The following is a 19,016-nucleotide window of genomic DNA, read 5'->3' as shown; positions in this document are numbered from 1 at the left end:
ATACACCTTTCATCCCAGCACTCAGGAGGCAGAGGCAGGTGAGTTTGAGGCCAGCCTGGGTCTACAAGAGCTAGTTCCAGGACAGGCTTCAAAGCTACAGAGAAACCTTGTCTCAATTTTTTTTTAAAAAAATCAACATTATATCTATCTATCTATCTATCTATCTATCTATTTATCGCATGCATCTGTCAGGGAGAGGGTGGACACTGGCTTGGAGATCAAAGGAATCGAAGGCATTGGCTTTCTCTGTTCTCCATCCATCATGAGAGATTCTACTCAGGTCACACTTGGCACCCTTCCCTCCTGGGTCTCTTCAAACACCCTCTTTTTTTTTTTCTTTCTAAGCCTAAAATGTTTTTTTTGTTGTTTTTCTTTGAGACAGGTCTCACACTATGTATCTTAGCTGAGGTAGAATTTACCTTATTATAGTCCAGGCTGTCCTTGAACTCACAGAGATCTGTCCTTGAACTCCCAGCCTTCCAAGTGCTGGGATTAAAGAAGTACATTGCCTTGTCATGATATAAAATAGTTTATTTTAATCACAACAGCAGTTTCTTTTGACATTGATTACTTTTTCTTTTACACTTCAGTATTGCAATGGTGGAGACCTGGCAGATTATTTGCAAGGTAATTTTATTACTGCATTTACTCTGTGTGTGTGTGTGTGTGTGTGTGTGTGTGTGTGTGTGTGTGTGAGAGAGAGAGAGAGAGAGAGAGAGAGAGAGAGAGAGAGAGAGAGAGAGGCCAAATAGAGAGAGACCAAGTGGGTCTCAAAATGGAAGTCAAGTTGTCATCATAGACATTTTCTTTTCCCGCTGAACCATCTCACTAACCCTGTAAAGTAAATTTATGTTTATCTGTCAATACTCAATAAAGAGCAGTCTGTTTCATTCTATGAGGTTTTTCCTTTTTTTTTAATATTTTATTTATTTATTTATTTATTATGTATACAATATTCTGTCTGTGTATGTGCCTGAAGGCCAGAAGAGGGTGCCAGACCTCTTTACAGATGGTTGTGAGCCACCATATGGTTACTGGGAATTGAACTCAGGACCTTTGGAAGAGCAAGCAGTGCCCTTAACCACTGAGCCATCTCTCCAGCCCCTATGAGGTTTTTCTGAATCTTGTCCCAAACATAAATATTTGTGTGCTTGTTTAACTGGTAGTCGTTTTGCTGGTTTTCTAAACTTACACACATATTGAACTTTTTCTCTCTGACAATGAGGAAGGAGATTAGAATGAAAGAGCTTTCCCCAGGATGGAAGAAACCAAATAGATTTTTTTAAAAAAAGTACAGCTGGTTTGCCATCACTGACCCATTAATTCCTTTTATTTCTTTAAAAATAGATTTGTTATCTGGGCAGTGGTGTTACACGTCTTTAATTCCAGCACTTGGGAGGCAGAGGCAGAGATAGGTAGATCACTGTGAGTTCGAGGTCAGCCTGGTCTACAGAGTGAGCTCCAGGACAACCAAGGCTACACTGAGAAACCCTGTCTCAAAAAATACAAAAATAAAAAGCATTTTTTTAAAACCATGAAAGTTGAAGGAGGAGTGAGTGGGATAAGGGAAGTGGGAAGGTAATGAGGGTTATATGATCTATATGTACACATATACAAAACATCACTATTAGGTATAATTAATATATGTTAATAAGAGGCCAGAGACATGGCCCTGTGGGTGAAGTTACTTGCTGCCAAGCTTGACAGCCTGAGTTCAGTACTCAGGGTTCCAAATAGTGAAAGGAAAGAGCATACCCTCTTAAGTTGTCTGCTGACCTCCATATGTGTGCTTCCTGCCCACTAAATGAATAAGTAAATATTACTTACAGTTTTAATATATGCTAATACAAACATTTGAAAAATTAAAATCATAGTCAGTGGGGCAGGAGAGATGACTCAGTGGTTAAGACCTGGGTTCAGTTCCCAGCATCCAAATGGCGGCTCACAACAATCACTAACTGTAGTTCCAGGGGATCTGATGCCTTCTTATGGTCTTTCTTAGCACCAGGCTTGCATGTGGTGCACATACATACATGCAAGCAAAATACCTATACACATAATAATTAAATTTAAAAACTCATAGTCAAAGGATATATTTATATGGACATTTCTTATAATTTAAAAAGCCAGTAATAAGGAATTAAAAATACTGAAATCATTTTGTGGTAGATTTTAGTACTAAATGATACTTGAAATTCTGAACCTCAAATGTGTGTAACATATGTGTGTGTGTATGTTTGTATGTGTGTGTCCCATATCAGATATCCTGCATATCAGGTATTTATATTACAATTCATAACAGCAAAATTGCAGTTACAAAATAACAAAATAATTTTATGGTTGGGGAGTCACCACAGCATATGAGAGGTCACAGCATTAGGAAGGTGGAGGACTGCGGATATAGACACTGATTTGACTCACCCACTCACATTCAGTAAGAAAAATATACCTTGGTGGGTTTTGTTTGGTGGGTTAGTTTTGGTTTTTTAAGACAAAGTTTCTCTGTGTAACAGTCTTAGCTGTCCTGGGATTAGCTCTTGTAGACCAGGCTGGCATCCAACTCACAGAGACCTACCTGCCTCTACCTCCCAAGTGCTGGGATTAAAGGTGTGCGTCACCTCGGCCTGGCTCAGACTTTTTTCAATGATCTTAAGGATCAATGATGAACAAGTTATTAAAGTATTTTTAAACCATAAAGTGTCAGTTGGCATATTATTAAAGTAATTTTAAAACTATAGGGTTTCACTTACTACAGATGTCAATGTTATTTTTACCTTTTACACATTTGAAAATGCTATTCTAAGAATTGTATGGACAGAAATATTCTCACAAAGGATTTAGAGATTTAATGTGTATGTGTGTGTTTGTATGAATGTATGTCACATATGTGCAGTTGCCTGTGGGGGCCAGAAGAGCTCACTGGATACTCCTGAAACTGGAGTGAGAGGTAGTTTTTAGTCACAAGATGTGGGTGCTAAGAACTAAACTTGGTATTCTTAATTGTGAGTCATCTCTCCAGCCCATCTTGAAGGATTTAAATCTTTCATGTAGATTCAGGAGATTGTACTTGAGACATTTTAGATTCATTACTTTAGAAAATTTATATTTTTATACCTAACTATATTTATGTGTACATTATATGCTAGGCTTTTTTGAAGTTTCCAATACTAAGTATGTTGTTTTGTATTATCACAACTACCTTATGAAGTCAGTCTCATCAAACTTATAAAGAAGAGGGATTGTCTTCTAGAATCACACATGGGGCAAGAACTGGTAATTTAAAAGCCTTACACCCTACACCACACTGTTAGCCAATAGCCTCTCCAAATGCTGTGAAAGTTACTGAATAACTATTACAGGAGTGGAAACATGATTGCTTAAAGATCTCTTCACTTATCGTGTGTGGGGCAGGAGGATTGTGTCTTTGAGAGATAAGAGCAGAGACAATGCTACACAGAGCTAGCTCCCTGACAACAGGTTCCCCATAAGGATTTCATTGTCTTTAGTTTGTGCCCATGCGCTGCTTGGTATTAAACTTGAACATTTTTCCTAGGTATGACCCATGTAAAAGGGAACTTATTTTTTACCTATAAAGGACATTGTATTTGTTGAGCACCTTTTATGTTCAGAACTGTGCTATAGGAACCTTGACTAGTAAAAATGGGAAAGAAAAAAGACATCAAAAACAAAATTGCAAATCAGTTCTCTTTAACAGATCAGGTACCATTTTTTGAGAAATCTGTTACCTCTTCATAGATTTTGGTTGTTGAATTAACAAAAGGAATATATATGAATCCCAGTTTCTTACTTATTTCATACCTCCTTAACAGATGAATTCTCTTAGTGGAATGAAAAGACATTTGATTTTGTGTGTTTAAATATTTATGTAACTCCTTTTCCACCAGCGAAAGGAACTCTCAGTGAAGACACCATCCGAGTGTTTCTTCACCAGATTGCAGCAGCCATGCGCATCCTGCACAGCAAAGGTGTCATCCACAGGGACCTCAAACCTCAGAATATCTTGTTGTCTTATGCTAATCGGAGGAAGTCGAATGTCAGTGGTATTCGTATCAAAATAGGTAAACATCCATATATTGCTTAGTGGAAAGGACATTTTTTTCAGACAGTATTTTTAGATCATTTTAGTTCAGATTTGTTAGACTGATGGATTTTATTGATGCTATTTTGAAATTGTTACAGGGTTCATTGAAATCTGTTTAGATACATGAATCTTTTTTTCTAACTCTAACAAGAGCCGGATGCTAAGCCTGCTTCTCCAGGAGGGGAGCTGATATAGTATACTTAGAGACAGTGAGTCCCTAACATGGCACAGATGTCTAGAGGGTCTCACTCAGTCTTTGCTGGGGCTTTTAGTGCTTGAGAGAGTTCAAATTCTAAGTGTGGTATTGATGTTTGATGAGAGCTATGTTAATAATTTATTATAAGTAGCATCTTCACTTGCGAGGATCAAGGATCCATGGTTAAATAGCTAGTAAAGTAGTGACTTACGTCGTTGACTGTTGCTGTTTTTAATTTCTTTAAATTGAGATAGCTACTTGTTTTCCTATGGTGTACAGACTTTCAAGAAACACTTTATTTTTCACAGTTCTTTTGTTTCTTGTTTGTCTTACAAAATTATATATTTGTAAAGTGTGAGCAAAGTGTCATTTGTTCTTTTAATTTTTTTTAATTTTGTGAAACAGCTGATTTTGGTTTTGCACGTTATCTACATAGTAACACAATGGCAGCAACACTGTGTGGATCCCCAATGTACATGGTGAGTGAGAAGAACTTCTGTATTTGATCTGAACAACGATTTATATTGTTGCTGTTAATTATGTTAGCACTGATTCGATCACAAAGAGACCTTGTTTTAGCTTTGTGAACTTAAAAGTTGTTCTACATTTGTTTTTAGTATTTTGAGTCTTTTTAAATTGCATTTTTCTATGTGGACGAATGTTTTCCAGTACCTGTGTCTGTGCACCACATGAGTGCAGTGCCTGAGGAGGCCAAAAGATGGTATCAGATGCTCTGGAACTGGAGTTGCCACAATTGTAAGCTATGTGGCTGCTGGGAACTGAACCTGGATCCTTTGAAGATCTGCTAGTGCTTTAACTGCTGAGCTATCTCGCCATCTCTCCATCCTCCTGTTCTGGCCTAGAACTCACTGTGTAGACCAGGTTGCCCTCAAATCCACAGAGATACACCTGTTTGTCCCCTAAGTCCTGGGATTAGAGGTGTGTGCTGCCATGCCTGGCCCTGTTTTTATTAAAGATCAGTTATAGAAATTCCTAAATACTGGCTATTCTGTTGTTGCTGTGATAGAACACCATGAGCAGAAGCAGCTTGTGAAGGAAAATTTATTTTAACTATGATTCCAGAGAGATAGGGTCCACAATGGCAAGACAAACATGGTAGTAGACAGCTAGAGCAGGGGGATGGCTGATCACATGTTCACAAGCAGGAAGCCTGGAAGTTAGGGAAAACAGGAAGTGGGGTGAAGCTATAATCCCTCAGAGCCATAACCTCCACAAACAGCACCATGTTCTGGGGGCCATGGGCTCAAATACATGACCTGTAAGGACATTTCTCATTCAAACCACAATTGTTAGAGTCAATTGAAAATAAAAATTTATATAATACTGTCATAGTATACTTAATGTGTAATAATTAAGAATACTTACAGAAAGCTAGACAGCGGTGGCACCTTGAATCACAGCACTCAGGAAGCTCTGGTGAGTTCAAGGTCAGCCTGGTCTACAAAGTGAGTTCCAGGACAGCCAGAGGTACACAGAAATCCTCTCTCAGAAAAAAAACAAAAAAGTTTAGTTTTATTTAAATAGGATTTACTTTTTAAATATTTAAATATATTTAGATATACTGCTTATATATAATAACATCTAGACTTTAATAGCATTCTAAAAATTCTTAAGTATGAAGTTAGGTCAGGGCAGGACTTGGCATAATATGCCTCTAATCCCAGCATTTAGGAAGTGGAGGTAGGAAGATCAAGAGTTAAGAGCAGTCTGTGCTATGTATAGCAAGACTATGCCTCAAAAAAGAAAAAGAAAAAAAATTTTTATCCTGAAACAGAGTATTTTGGCTGATTATTAAAGAAAGTTGACTCTCTGGGGAATATAGCTTAGTGAGGCCCTGGGATCAATCATCTGAACCATGAGGAAGAGGGAAAAGACTGAATTGAGACATTTACTAGGGGAACAGAAATAACATACAACAATTAAGAGCACTCATTTTTCTTGCAGAGCACTGGGTTCAATTCCTAGCACCCTTTCAGTGGTTCCCAACCACTTACAACTTCTGTTCCAGGGAACGATTCCCTTTTCTGGCCTGTGAAGACACTGCACACATGTGACACAGACACACATGCAGGCAGAACATCTACAAATATAAAATGAAAAAAATGAAATACTGGGAACAAGTGTTATATATGGAAAATAGTCTCACATTAAGTATAGTTGACCTCTTTAATGTTTGTTTGCTTGATTTTTTATTTTTGGATGGGGGGTAGGTTTTATTCTGAGACAGGGTCTCTCTATGTAACTTTGGTTGGCCTGAAGCTTGCTCTATAGACCAGACTGGCCTCAGACTCAGAGATCTGCCTCCTGAGTGCTGGGATTAGAAGTGTGCACCACCACCACCCGTCAGTATATATTTTCTTTATTACTATAATGCTCATTCTTGGTATCCATTATAATATATAGACATACTTGTTTCTTTTGTCATGCAGCATTGTATTGTAATTCTAAGATCATTCTATCAGGGTAATATTACAATATGTTAACATTTTTATTTTGTAATATGATCAAATTATTATCAGTGAATCAATGTATGCACATTAAGACTAACTAACATAGTTCATGTCTCTTGAATTTTTGTGAACAGGCTCCTGAAGTTATTATGTCTCAACATTATGATGCTAAGGCAGATTTATGGAGCATAGGAACAGTGATCTATCAATGCCTAGTTGGAAAACCACCTTTTCAGGTAGCCTCACTTTTTCTTATGTTCTAGGTTCTAGTATCTTCTAATTTGCAGTTACCTTTGATTTATAAAATAAGGACTACTTTGAAATCAGTAGGCTTTAGGCTCTTCTGTGATTTGATTTTGTTACAGGTAATGCAGTGGGAGCCAGGGTGTATGCTCTTCCTTTCTACCTGCTTGCCCTTTGTAGTTGGGCTGCCATGAAGTTTTCTCGGCTAGTAGCATAGAGTCAGGGCTAGCTAGCCCTAAGATGAATGGTAACCAAACCTCTTCCTGTTAGCCTGGTTTCAGGGTCAGGGAATCCAGATGAGGTGGGCACTGTTCTGATGGGTCATAGAAAACTGATCTGCTACATGTCCTGGCACTTTGTGGATGAGAGGGGGATAGTTACTGAATTTTTGGTTCTTCTTCATCTCCTTTTCTTATTAAGAGCCTGACCTTCAGAGGATATGCCGGCATCTCTTGAGTTCATATTATAATGTTATAATTTTTTAGTTTTATTATTTTTTTTTCGAGACAGAGTTTCTCTGTAGCTTTGGACCCTGTCCTGGAACTCCTCTTAGACCAGGCTGGCCTTGAACTCACAGAGATCCATCTGCCTCTGCCTCCCAAGTACTAGGATTAGAGGTGTGCATGTGCTGCCCCCACCACCTAGCTGTTTTATTAATTTTTTAACCTGAAAATTCTTTACCAAGCATGGTATAAAGAGTTAAATTCTTTACTCAGCATTGTATAAAAAGAAACCAGTAACTCAGTCAAGTTACTTGCTTTGCATTCCCAGTGTGGTTCCTAGGTAGAGGAAATTTCACTGACCTAGCCACTCTTCCTGTAAGAGTGCTACTGTTAGGGAGAGACAGTATCGGCAATATACTTGTTTTTGTTTTTTGGTTTTTTATTTTTTTCTTGAGTCCCTTGAAAGTCATACAGTAAAACATACCTAGGCTTTACACAGCAGTAATGTACTTACTGGGTAGGCTGTGTAACCTCCAGAGTAACAACTCTTCTCTGTTCAGGCTCCTTGGAGGGTCTGAATATATTGTACCAAGATACTCAGAATTTGCATATTATCTCAGATGGTTTTTAAGCCTTTTGTGCCTAGCAATCCATTCATGGTCAGTCTATAGCTCTCAGGGTCAGTATCAATAACATTTTGTAGTAGGAACAGGTTTGGAAGTTTTGCTCCCCTCTATTTAGAAAGTTAACTTTTTCTGTTCTTAAATAGGCTAATAGTCCTCAAGACCTAAGGATGTTTTATGAAAAAAACAGGAGCTTAATGCCTAGGTATGTGATTAAAATTTATTCAAATTTTATTGGGTTTTATTTTTTAAAACAATTTATTTACGTACTTAAGTAGTAGTAGTCTTTCTCTGTAGCCCATTTAGCCTCAAGCCCACGATTTTCCTACTTTACCTTTATGAGTGTAATTACCATCATTCCTGTCTAGTCTGGGTTTACTATTCATGAATGCAGTGTTATTTATTTAAACTTAATATTTTGTGAATTTCTGTTGATGGGTCTTTTTCAATTTATAGTAACGTTATAATAGGAAATTAGAAAGTTTCTAACCCACCACAAATACATAGGCAGTACTGTGTCATTTGTTTTTTGTTTTTTAAAATGCAAATTTAAGAAAGCCATCACAGAACTTCTATGTGTTAATTGTATAGAGGCAGATAGACACAGGTTCATAAAGCAAAAAGTAAATTCCTACCTAGGCTCTGGACATTCTGTAGCAATAGTAAGAGTTATTATGTATTTTTCCAAATGCTCTTTGTGTGAGTTCTTTACACATGCTTGAGAGCTTGTGTGTTTGTGTGTGTGTGTGTACATGCAGTGTGAGATAAATTACATTTTTAGTTGTATTTTCTTTCTTTTTTAAGATTGGTTCTCTGAATAGTCTTTCCTGTATGATGCAACAGTGTAAACAGAGTGCCTTTTCCATAAAGGGAAGAAGACCAATTAGCTATTTTAACTTATATTAGTCTTTTCATTAATGAAGTTGGCTCATTTTTATTTACCCTAATAGCTTTTACTAGTTAGTATCCCATGGCATGCATGCATGTGTGTGTGTGTGTGTGTGTTTGTTTCTGTTCTGCTCCTCATTTTTCTCAGCTGCTTTGCTATTTTAATACTGGCTTTTGGAAATTGGATTCCCTGTCAATTATATTTGATTAAACTTTGCCCTTTTCTAGACAGATCTGGAGGAGGTGTTTTTTTTTTTCTTTAGAGACTCTTATAGCAACTGTTAATACAAGTTGTGTTAAAACTCAGGCTCTCTGTTCTAGAAGAGTAAATAACAGTGTTTAGCACATTAATTGCTGATAATTATCAAAAGTTAGTATAGTGCCTTTTTTCTCACTTCAAGATATGAAGCTTCGTCGAGTCTTCTTGTTAGAGATGTAATATTTGTGAAAGTGTATATACATTTTTATTTACCAGGATGAAGGCAAAAGTAATCTAGTTAAGTACATAGAAACTCACCACTTACATTGTCTTTTACTTCAGTATTCCCAGAGAAACATCACCTTACTTGGCTAATCTCCTTTTGGGTTTGCTTCAGAGAAATCAAAAGGATAGAATGGATTTTGGTAAGTAATAGCTTCAAGCTTTGTGTATTTTCTAATTTTATATTTTCTGAGAAATGTATAGATTGCATAGAGTTATTTTAGAAAAATAAAAGTCCATTTTGCTTTTGGTTGTCTTTTTTCCTTTCACTGTTTTAATAAAGACTCATTGAGTGCTCATCATGTTCCAGGAACGTGGGACAGAGTAGTAAAGAAAACTGTGTCTTCAAGTAGTTAATAGTCTGAGGAGGAAAGAGGGATGAGCTGTAAACTGTAATTGTAGTTGTGTTAGAAGGTGCCGGCTACTGTGCAAAAATAGAACAAAGGAAGAGATAAAGAATGAGGAACTAAAATTTTAAATAAGGTAGTCCACAGCTCTGGCTGTCCTGGAATTCACTTGGTAGATCAGGTTGGCCTTGAACTCACAGAGGTCTTCTGGCCTCTGCCACCACCACCTGACTAGAGTCTTACTATTAACATAAATATCTACTACTTCTGATATCCATATGGGTTTAAGTGACTATTCCATATCATTTCTTTGCTCTGATATGTTTCTATTTCTCCCTGCCTTTTGTGGTCTCATTGGTTTATTTATCTAGTTGTCAATATCGTTTAGTCATGAGTCTTAGCATTTAATGGCTGAGACATCTCTCCAGCCCTAGCCAATGTCTTTTCTAAAGGTTGTGTTCTCATGTTTCATTACAGAAGCATTTTTCAACCATCCTTTTCTTGAGCAAGTTCCAGTTAAAAAATGTAAGTACCCATTTTTACTTAGAGTATGCAAGCTGAAAGAAAAAATTTAGTATTTTACAACACAAAATTAATTTTTTATTGTTTTTCAAAAATTCCTTGAGCATTGCCTATATACCTGTAGCCCAAATTCTTATTGGTATTAATAATAAATAAAAACCCAGCCGGGCGATGGTGGCGCACGCCTTTAATCCCAGCACTCGGAGGCAGAAGCAGGCGGATCTCTGTGAGTTCGAGACCAGCCTGGTCTACAGAGCTAGTTCCAGGACAGGCTCCAAAGCCACAGAGAAACCTTGTCTCGAAAAAATAAAAAAATAAAATAAAAACCCAGAGTCTGACATAGGGGTTAATGCTGAAGATCAGAGAAGCAGAGTGGTAAGCTACTAGAGAGTTCTCATCTCTACCAATGCTAAGACTGAAGGGGCAATCCTGTCCTCAGACTGTTTAGATCTGTCTCCACCAAACCTCAGACTCTACGGAGCTCCTGTCTCCTCCTGCCTTATATTCCTCTCTCTGCCCAGGCATATCACTCCTGCCTCCACCTCCCTAATGCTGGAATTAATGGCATGGGATCCCGAGTGCTGGAATCACCTTTTAAACAGATTCAATCTTGTGTAGCCCAGGGTGGCATTGAACTAACAGAACCATCTGCCTCTGTCTCCTGAGTCCTGGAATTAAAGGTGTGAGCCACCACTGCTTGGCCTCTAGTTGCTTAGCTCTGCTCTCTGATCTTCAGGCAAGCTTTATTTGTTTAAAACATAAAATATCACTACAATCTATAATTGTGTTTGTTCAACAACAGTTTTTTCTTTCTACATCCAAATTGAAAAGATTTAGTAACTGCTGCATTTTTATTTGAAATTTTGAAAATTATTTTTATGGTGTGTGTGCATGTGAGTGTGTGTGTATGTACACACACAGAGAACAACTTGCAGGAATCAAGTTGAGTTCTATCCATGTGGGTCCTGGTGATCAAACTCAGGTTGTCAGGTGTGGTGGCAAGCACATTCACCTGCTAAGTCATCACTCTAGTCCAAATTTTATATTTTTGTTAAAATCTAAAAACACTTATCTTTGTTATTTTTAAGCATATCTTCGTGTCTGTGTGTGGATATGTACACTTGAGGGCAGGTGCCCAAGAAATCCAAAAGAGTTATAGATGGTTGTAAGGCAGTTGATGTGGATGTTGGGAACCACACTAACACTCTTAACTCTCCTTACATTTATTTACCTAGTGTGTGTGTTTGTGTATTCGTGTATGTGCACACATGTTAAAGAACAACTTGGTTGGGCTCCTTATACCATGGGTTCCAGGGATTGAACTCAAGTGGTCAGGTTGGCTGCCGGTACCTTTTCTTGCTGAGCCATCTGCCCAGCCATTCTTTTCTTTTTCCTTTCCTTCCCCCCCCCCCCAGACAGGGTTTCTCTATTTAATAGCCTGGCTGTCCTGGAACTTCCTCTATAGACCAGGCTGACCTTTAACTCACAGAGATCTGCCTCTAAATATCGTGAGTGTTGGAATTAAAGGTGTATGCCATCACACCTGGCTCTTTTTTTCTTTCTTAAATAGTTTGTTGCATTTTTTGCTCCATCCTTGTAACAATTAATGAATAGATGAATACAAATTTTGGGTTAAAATAAGATTGTAGTTGGTTTAGAGCTTGTACTGTTAGGCAGATCTTACAATCCACTATAGAGAGATGCAGATTTTTGACTGTGCTTCTTCCCCAGCTTGCCCCGTCCCAGTGCCTGTGTATGCTGGCCCTATCCCTGGAAGCTCTTGCGGCAGCTCGCCATCTTGTCGCTTTGCCTCTCCACCAGTAAGTTGGGTTTTATTAAAAATGATTTCAGAGTTAGGGCATTTGTTCTCTTAGTGAGTATGTTTGCTATGGAGCTGAAGCCTAGAAGAAAGGACATCAGAGTTGGATCAAGTAGACCCGCCATTGGCCCTCTGCTCTGTTAACTGCATAATACCAGTAAAAAATGATGTGTCTGTAGACCATATTTTTTTCTGAACAGTGATTATTAACTACCACCTTGTTGTTCCACGTGGGAGTTTAGTGATATATGCAAACAAAGCATGCTCATTAGAGGTGGAAAAGCAATAAACAATACTGTACACTGTAAATGTTCAGATGCCATAGGATTTGATGAATGGGGGAATAACCTTGGAACTAGATGTTACTGATTTCACAGTGATTACTAGCCCTGCCACTCAAGTCCCTTCAGTCTCCTGAAGTTTTCCAGCTAATCCTTAAGGCTGTGTCCTCTCCAGTTTAAATGCGGCTTCCTTATCCCTGAAGACTTCTGATTTTCTGCTTGTTTGTCCTTCTGGCTCTATTCTCTGTTTTACCTAGTTCTTTTCTACATGTTGTTAGGCTAATCTCCAGATCTCTGTTGCAGCCTTATGATCTTGAGACTTTTTACAGCTGAAGGCCCAGGGAGCTCTTGTGTTAGCTGTTGTATTTTACATATTAGCCAAGTAGACATGAAGTTTTTGGCTTCTGGCAGAAAGATAAGGGAGCCATAAAAGAAGGCGACTGTGTTATTAGCCAGTTGAGACAATGTAAAAGTTTACAAGGAAGCTTGAAAGCTCCTGTATCCCATATTGACATGGTAATGGGATGAGTGCCTTAATCTCTTTGAGCTTGTTTCTTCATATGTGAAATGAATGCAGTTTACCTCAAGGATAACTGAACATAAACCTTCACCATCTATCTGACACTCAGTAAATTTACAGTCAGCTGCTATTAGTATTTTCATGAGAAACCGGGTAACCACAGACAAAATAGATGCAGAGCAAAGCTTATTGCTGAAAGATGAGTTTTAGTTTTAAAACCGTCAGATATGGGCTAGAAAGATGGTTCAGTGGTCAAAGTGTTGGCTGCGTAAGCATAAGGACCTCAGTTTAGATCTCCCACATCCATGTACAGTCTGGGCATGACGGCACATAAACCTATAAACCCAGCATGGTGCACTTTCAAAGTAGGTAGATCCCACAGGCTCCACAGAACAGCCGGACTAACCAAAGAGAACTTGTTTCAAAAAATAAGGTGAGAGAGGAAGGAATCCAAAGTCAATTCTAGCCTCCAATGCACACACACAGACAAGAGCCCCTGTATCCATCCATATAGGTACACACATACACACATACCAAAAATAACGTAGAAAAGGGTAAAATAAACAAAAACCAAAAAACCCTTTCTTTCACAACCCAACAAATATAAACCAAATTTTAAAAAAAGTGATGTGTTCATAAGGCTTACATTTCTGTAAATTTGACCATTTTTTTTCTTTTTTTTTTTTGTTTATTTTTGGGGGTGGGGTCGTTGAGACAGGATTTCTCTATAGCTTCAGAACCGGTTTTGGAAACTACCTTTTGTAGACCAGGCTGGCCTTGAACTCACAGAGATCCGCTTGCCTCTGCCTCCCGAGGGCTGGGATTAAAGGCCTGCGCTACCACCACCACCACCACCTGGCTGAATTTGACAGTTTAAGAGGAAAGAAAGAATGCTTTTTCCCTGTATCTTTCTGGAATACTTAGGGTAACATATTAGTTACTTTTCTTGCTGCTGTGATAAGTGCCTTGGAAGAAGAAGGAGGGTTTACTTTTGCCCACAGTTGAACAGTATATAGTTCATTATGATGGGGAAGATACGGTGGCAAGAGCTGCCTAAGGCTGTGGCAGCAGGAAAAAAACTTGCTTAAGGTTGTGTGGATCAGGAAGCAGAGAGGGCCTTGGGCCAAACTATAACTTATAATAACACACCTATGGCCTACGTTGTCAACTAGACTCCATCTCTAAAAGGTTCCGCAACTTCCAAAAACAGTGCCATCAGCTAGTGCCCAAGTGTTGAAACATCAGCCAGTGGGGGACATTTTGCATTCAAACCATAACATTCTACCATTAGCTTATAGTCATCTCTTAATTCAAAATGCACTCTATCCAACTTTAAAAGTCTTCATCTTCTTAACATTCCAACATTGTTCTGAAGTCCAGAGTCTTTTAAGGATCAAGGCATTCTTTATTGTGAACCCATGTGAAATGAAAAAAAAGTTAGATGCTTCCAACATTAATGACCAGGGTAAACATTCCCTTTTCAGAAAGGAGAAACATGAAGATATCAAAGAAATAGGGGGCCAAAGCAAGGCTGAAGCAGACAGGACAAATATCAAACCCCACAGCTTCATTTCCTGCATCTAGGGTTCATGGTAGTATCATCTAGGCTCCATCAGAGCTTCACCTTCAAGGCTTCATTCACAGCCCACCAAAGAGCTCCATGCAGGGAGTCTGACCCTTTTGTATATTGCCTGGGCCTCAGCAGCTTCCTTAAACCTTGCCAAGTCCTCCTTTACCCACTCACTCTTGCATGGTCATGCCTGAAAAACCAGTGCCATGTGGGTAGTGCCAACTTCACTGGAGCCTGTCCCCTTGGACCAGAGCTGTAGTGGCCTCTGAGTGTCTGACTGGCTGAACTTGGGAAAGTATTTCCCTAGAAGGCCCTCCTGGAACAGGATGGCCAGGAGGCTCTCGTGTTCACTTGTTCTCTTTAAAGTTTTTCAAAACGGTTTTGTATTGTTGCACCATGCAACTTTTCACAGATAGGATTTTGCCCTCAAGTTACCTTTCTTATTTCCCAAGTTCAGAATGTGTGGGGTGAGGAATTTGAGTAAGTGAAGATTGATGATTTCAGGGAAAATTGTTAAAAGTGAGGAGGGGGAAAAAAGTGAGGAGCATTTCAATGTTTGTGTGTGAGGCCCTTAGTTCTGTCTCTACCCCCGCAAAAACAAAAGTAAAAATAAGTAAAGAGAGAATTTTTTTTAAAAAAAAATCCAGGTACTCCAAAGCAACACAGAGAAACCTTGTCTTGAAAAAAAAATCAAGGCTCTGTAGCACACACATTTAATCCCAGTACTATGGAGACAGAGGCGGACAGATCTCTGCAAGTGTGAGGCCAGCCTGTTCTACTTAGTGAGTTCCAGGACAGCCAGGGCTACCCTGTGAGTAGTAATCATAGGGAGGTGGGGATTTGAGATGAAAAAATGAAGCGTGTTTATGTAAAAGCCACGATCTGCTCTATGCCATGAAAAGGTAGAGAAAATGGAATACAGAGCAGGCTAGACAGGTAAGCTCTGGATACAAGAAAAGCATCACTTTGAACAAGATAAGAAAGGACAGGTGGATGTGGATACAGGTGCTTTTGGATAGCAGAGAAAGAAATTCCAATGTTTCAGTCTAAGTCACTGGCAAGAAATTATAGAGTTAGGTAGTCAGTTTCACTGACTTTTAATTGTGTAATACTGGGGAAATGACCTAACCCTCTGAGCTTGTATATTCTAGTTTATGTAGTTGTGAAATGAAGTGCAGAGCACAACTAGAATCAGAGCTGTGCCGCGTAGAGTGCCTGGGCACAGGCAGTGCTTGGCAGTGGCAGTCCTTCACCTTCCCTTCACTTCATTGCTTTCAGGCAGTCTTCAAAAGGGAGGTGAGGGAATTTTTCATTACATATTGAGACACACAAAAAAGGACATGGGGCTAGGGAGATTTGCCACAGGTCCTGGCAAGAGACCTTGTTTCAGAAAAACACGGTGAGAGAGCTGGACAAAAGGTTTGGAGTTAAGAGCACTTGCTGCTCCTCCAGAGGACCTAAATTAGATTGCCAGCACCCACACCAGGCAGCTTAAAACTGCCTGTAACTCTAACTCCAAAAGATCTGACACCCTCTTCTGGCCTCTGTGGCACATACACATAAATCAAAATAAGTAATTTTTTTTCTTAAAGAGTAAGATCGGGGCCAGAGCCAATGGTACATGCTTTTTTTTAAAATCCTAGCACTTGTGAAGCAGAGACAGGTAAATTTCTGTATGCTCAAGGCCAGCCTGGTCTATATAGTTCCAGGACCATTGATGAATGGCTCTTGGAGAACAATATCAGAGTTTGACCTTTGATCTCTTGATACATGTGCACTTGCACACACAACTTCACACATAAACACATACAAACATGTGGTAAAGTGCTTTCAGACTCATTTTATTCCAACTGTTAATTCAAAGTCTCAACAGAAGTGATATTTAAGGCATGGGTTTAAAGAACATGATGTAGAATTTTGTTGTTGTTGCTGTTTGATTTTTCCTTCTCTGAAGTACAGGAACCATAGAGACTTAGCACAAGTTATAAAATTGATTTAGAATCATTGTACAATCAAGGCATTTCAGTAGAGTTATCACCAGAGTCTTTAAACTTGGCAAATGCCAAAAGATATGACTTATGCCTAAGTCATTTAAATGTAATTATATACTTCTCTTCCTTTCTTGTCCTGTCTCCCACAGAGAATCCACCTCCTCCTTAAAAAATAAAATAGAAAATAAAAAGAAAGCACCCATGTTAGGTTATCTAAATCTTTCTGTGAGTGTAAACTTGTAGTCTAACAGATAATACACATGTTTGTATGTCTGTTCTTTTTCATAATATGGTCTTTTGCTTTTCTGTGTACAATGTTTTCTTTAATATGTCTAGAACTTTTTATGTCCAAAGTCACTAGACATTTTATGTGTAGCTGTTAAGTAAATAGTTAAATAGCGTCTGATTTGCAAGGCCATGATCTGGGACTGGGGAAATTGCAGTGACTGAAAAGTCAATTTTCTCTAAAGCTCCAGGCAAGTTTAATATTTACATGTGATAAATGCTGTGTTCTTAAGGATAATTTTTAGAATAATGTTTTGGAAGTCTTTCTGCAAACATTTTAAACTGCTTTTCTAAAAGAAAGATTTCTGAAGAGATTTTTTTTGTGAAATCTTAGATGGAAGTTTATCCCCATTTTTACAAAAGCAGTACTCTTCAGGCTATTCTGACTTGCATTTGATGATTAGGACAGTTTTAATTTTATGTTGTTAATTTTAGTCCCTTCCAGATATGCAGCATATTCAGGAAGAAAACTTATCCTCCCCACCATTGGGTCCTCCCAACTATCTACAGGTGTCCAAAGATTCTGCCAGTAATAGTAGCAAGAACTCTTCTTGTGACACGGATGACTTTGTTTTGGTTCCACACAACATCTCGTCAGACCACTCATGTGAGAATCTTTTCTACTTGTACACATTATATTTTTTTTATTTACTAAATTTAAACCTCTATATTTAAACTTGTTGTGTAGGGCACCTTTACAAATGAGCATTTATTTAGTTGTTTTGAATTCTCGGAATTATATACCTACTTTTCTAAAATATGCTTAGTGATTGATTTTCTGTAAGGTAGTATTTTTGAATTCTGAAGGTAATGAAAATGTTTAAAGAAATGATCTCAAATTATGTTTACATCCAAACAGAAAGAGAGAAGCAAGCAGAATGAGCAAGTATCTTTAAAGAGATAAAGTAAAGGAAGAATCCATTTGAGGGGGAAAAAAAATCTAAAAGTCAGTTGTTTGTTTAAGAGACAGGATTTTCCCCATGCTGACAACAGACTTGCAATCTCCCTGTGTCAGCCTCTTGAGTCCTGGGATTATAATGGGTATGTACCACCATACTTAGCTTTAGAAGACTCTTCAGCAGAGAGTCCAGATTAAATAAATTTAGCCAGGACTGATTAGAATGGTGAAGAGTGCCAGAAAACCCATGGAAAAGAGAAGTTCGGCAGAAATGTTGACAAGGTAGAGACCCATGATGTGGTTGTGCAGGGATTAGGATCAGGGAAAGTCGAGATTTGGTACTTCCTGTGTGTAGAAGAGATCTGCATTAGGTCTGTGTAGTTGCTTAAGTTACTAAGCACCCACTTAGTAACTGTGTGCTTCTTCTCAGCATTGTCCTTGCTTGTTTGTTTGCAAGATCATAATCCCCAGCATGAACAATGAGAGGAAAACATGGACCACAGCAAGTGTGCAGTTTAGAATCAGTGCTGTGAAAACTAGGATTACCTTTAAATATCATCCTGTAGTACAGTAACTTGCTTTCATTATTAAAAGAAATATTTCAAGCCAGTCAGTGGTGGCGCCCGCCTTTAATCCCAGCGCGGGAGGCTGAGGCGGACAGATCTCTATGAGTTCAAGAGCTAGTTCCAGGAACAGGCTCCAAAGCTACAGATAAACCCTGTCTCGGGAAAAAAAAAAAAAAAAGAAATACTTCAAACAAAATAGTGCAGCAGAAACTCAAGTCACCACTGTAACATGCTGCTTCTGCATGTGTCAGGATTTGCTCTATTTATTTGAAGTACTTTTCTAAAGATAGGCAAATACTACCAGTACATCTAAAGTGTCGTTCCTCTCAGTCCCCAGGTTATGTAGTCTTCCTGTAGGTGTTTTGATCCTTTAACCTGTACCTGAACCCATATAAAACATGGTCTCTCTCTCTCTCTCTCTCTCTCTCTCTCTCTCTCTCTCTCTCTCTCTCTCTCTCGTTGAAATAAATGTTATACAGTGTTTATTTCTATATTTTTGTTCTATTTTTGTTATGCATCTGAATGCATGAGTAGTCATGTGACTAGTTCATTTTAATGCTTCAGTTTTACAGGACAGCTAAAGCTCAGTTTGCCCATTTCTCTACTGATTTACAATAAGTTATTTCTGAAATTTCAGTATTTAAAATGCATTAAAAGTCAGGCTGGAGCCGGGCGGTGGTGGCGCATGCCTTTAATCCCAGCACTCGGGAGGCAGAGGCAGGCGGATCTCTGTGAGTTCGAGGCCAGCCTGGTCTACAAGAGCTAGTTCC

At 38.6% G+C, this 19,016-nt stretch overlaps 1 protein-coding gene across 3 annotated transcripts in view; it reads left to right on the top strand.

Annotated features, from left to right (window-relative positions):
• Ulk2 (unc-51 like autophagy activating kinase 2) overlaps positions 1–19,016 on the top strand; it is a 68,723-nt gene that overhangs the window by 14,903 nt on the left and 34,804 nt on the right. For 2 of the 3 annotated variants that reach the window (XM_050163611.1, XM_050163613.1), the window contains 9 exons: positions 591–627; positions 3,906–4,079; positions 4,704–4,777; positions 6,904–7,005; positions 8,225–8,283; positions 9,508–9,590; positions 10,272–10,319; positions 12,048–12,136; positions 17,218–17,389. In XM_050163611.1, the coding sequence (XP_050019568.1) occupies positions 591–627; positions 3,906–4,079; positions 4,704–4,777; positions 6,904–7,005; positions 8,225–8,283; positions 9,508–9,590; positions 10,272–10,319; positions 12,048–12,136; positions 17,218–17,389 (838 nt within the window). The remainder of the gene's footprint in view (positions 1–590; positions 628–3,905; positions 4,080–4,703; positions 4,778–6,903; positions 7,006–8,224; positions 8,284–9,507; positions 9,591–10,271; positions 10,320–12,047; positions 12,137–17,217; positions 17,390–19,016) is intronic. The other variant, XM_050163612.1, reaches the window with a different exon arrangement.

The sequence above is a fragment of the Alexandromys fortis genome, unplaced genomic scaffold (assembly GCF_014885135.2).
Source record: "Alexandromys fortis isolate MF-2015 unplaced genomic scaffold, M_Fortis_MF-2015_v1.1 scaffold_149, whole genome shotgun sequence".
NCBI lineage: Eukaryota > Metazoa > Chordata > Mammalia > Rodentia > Cricetidae > Alexandromys > Alexandromys fortis.
Note: the sequence above shows the minus strand (reverse complement) of the source record. Positions and strands in the feature narration are given on the sequence as shown.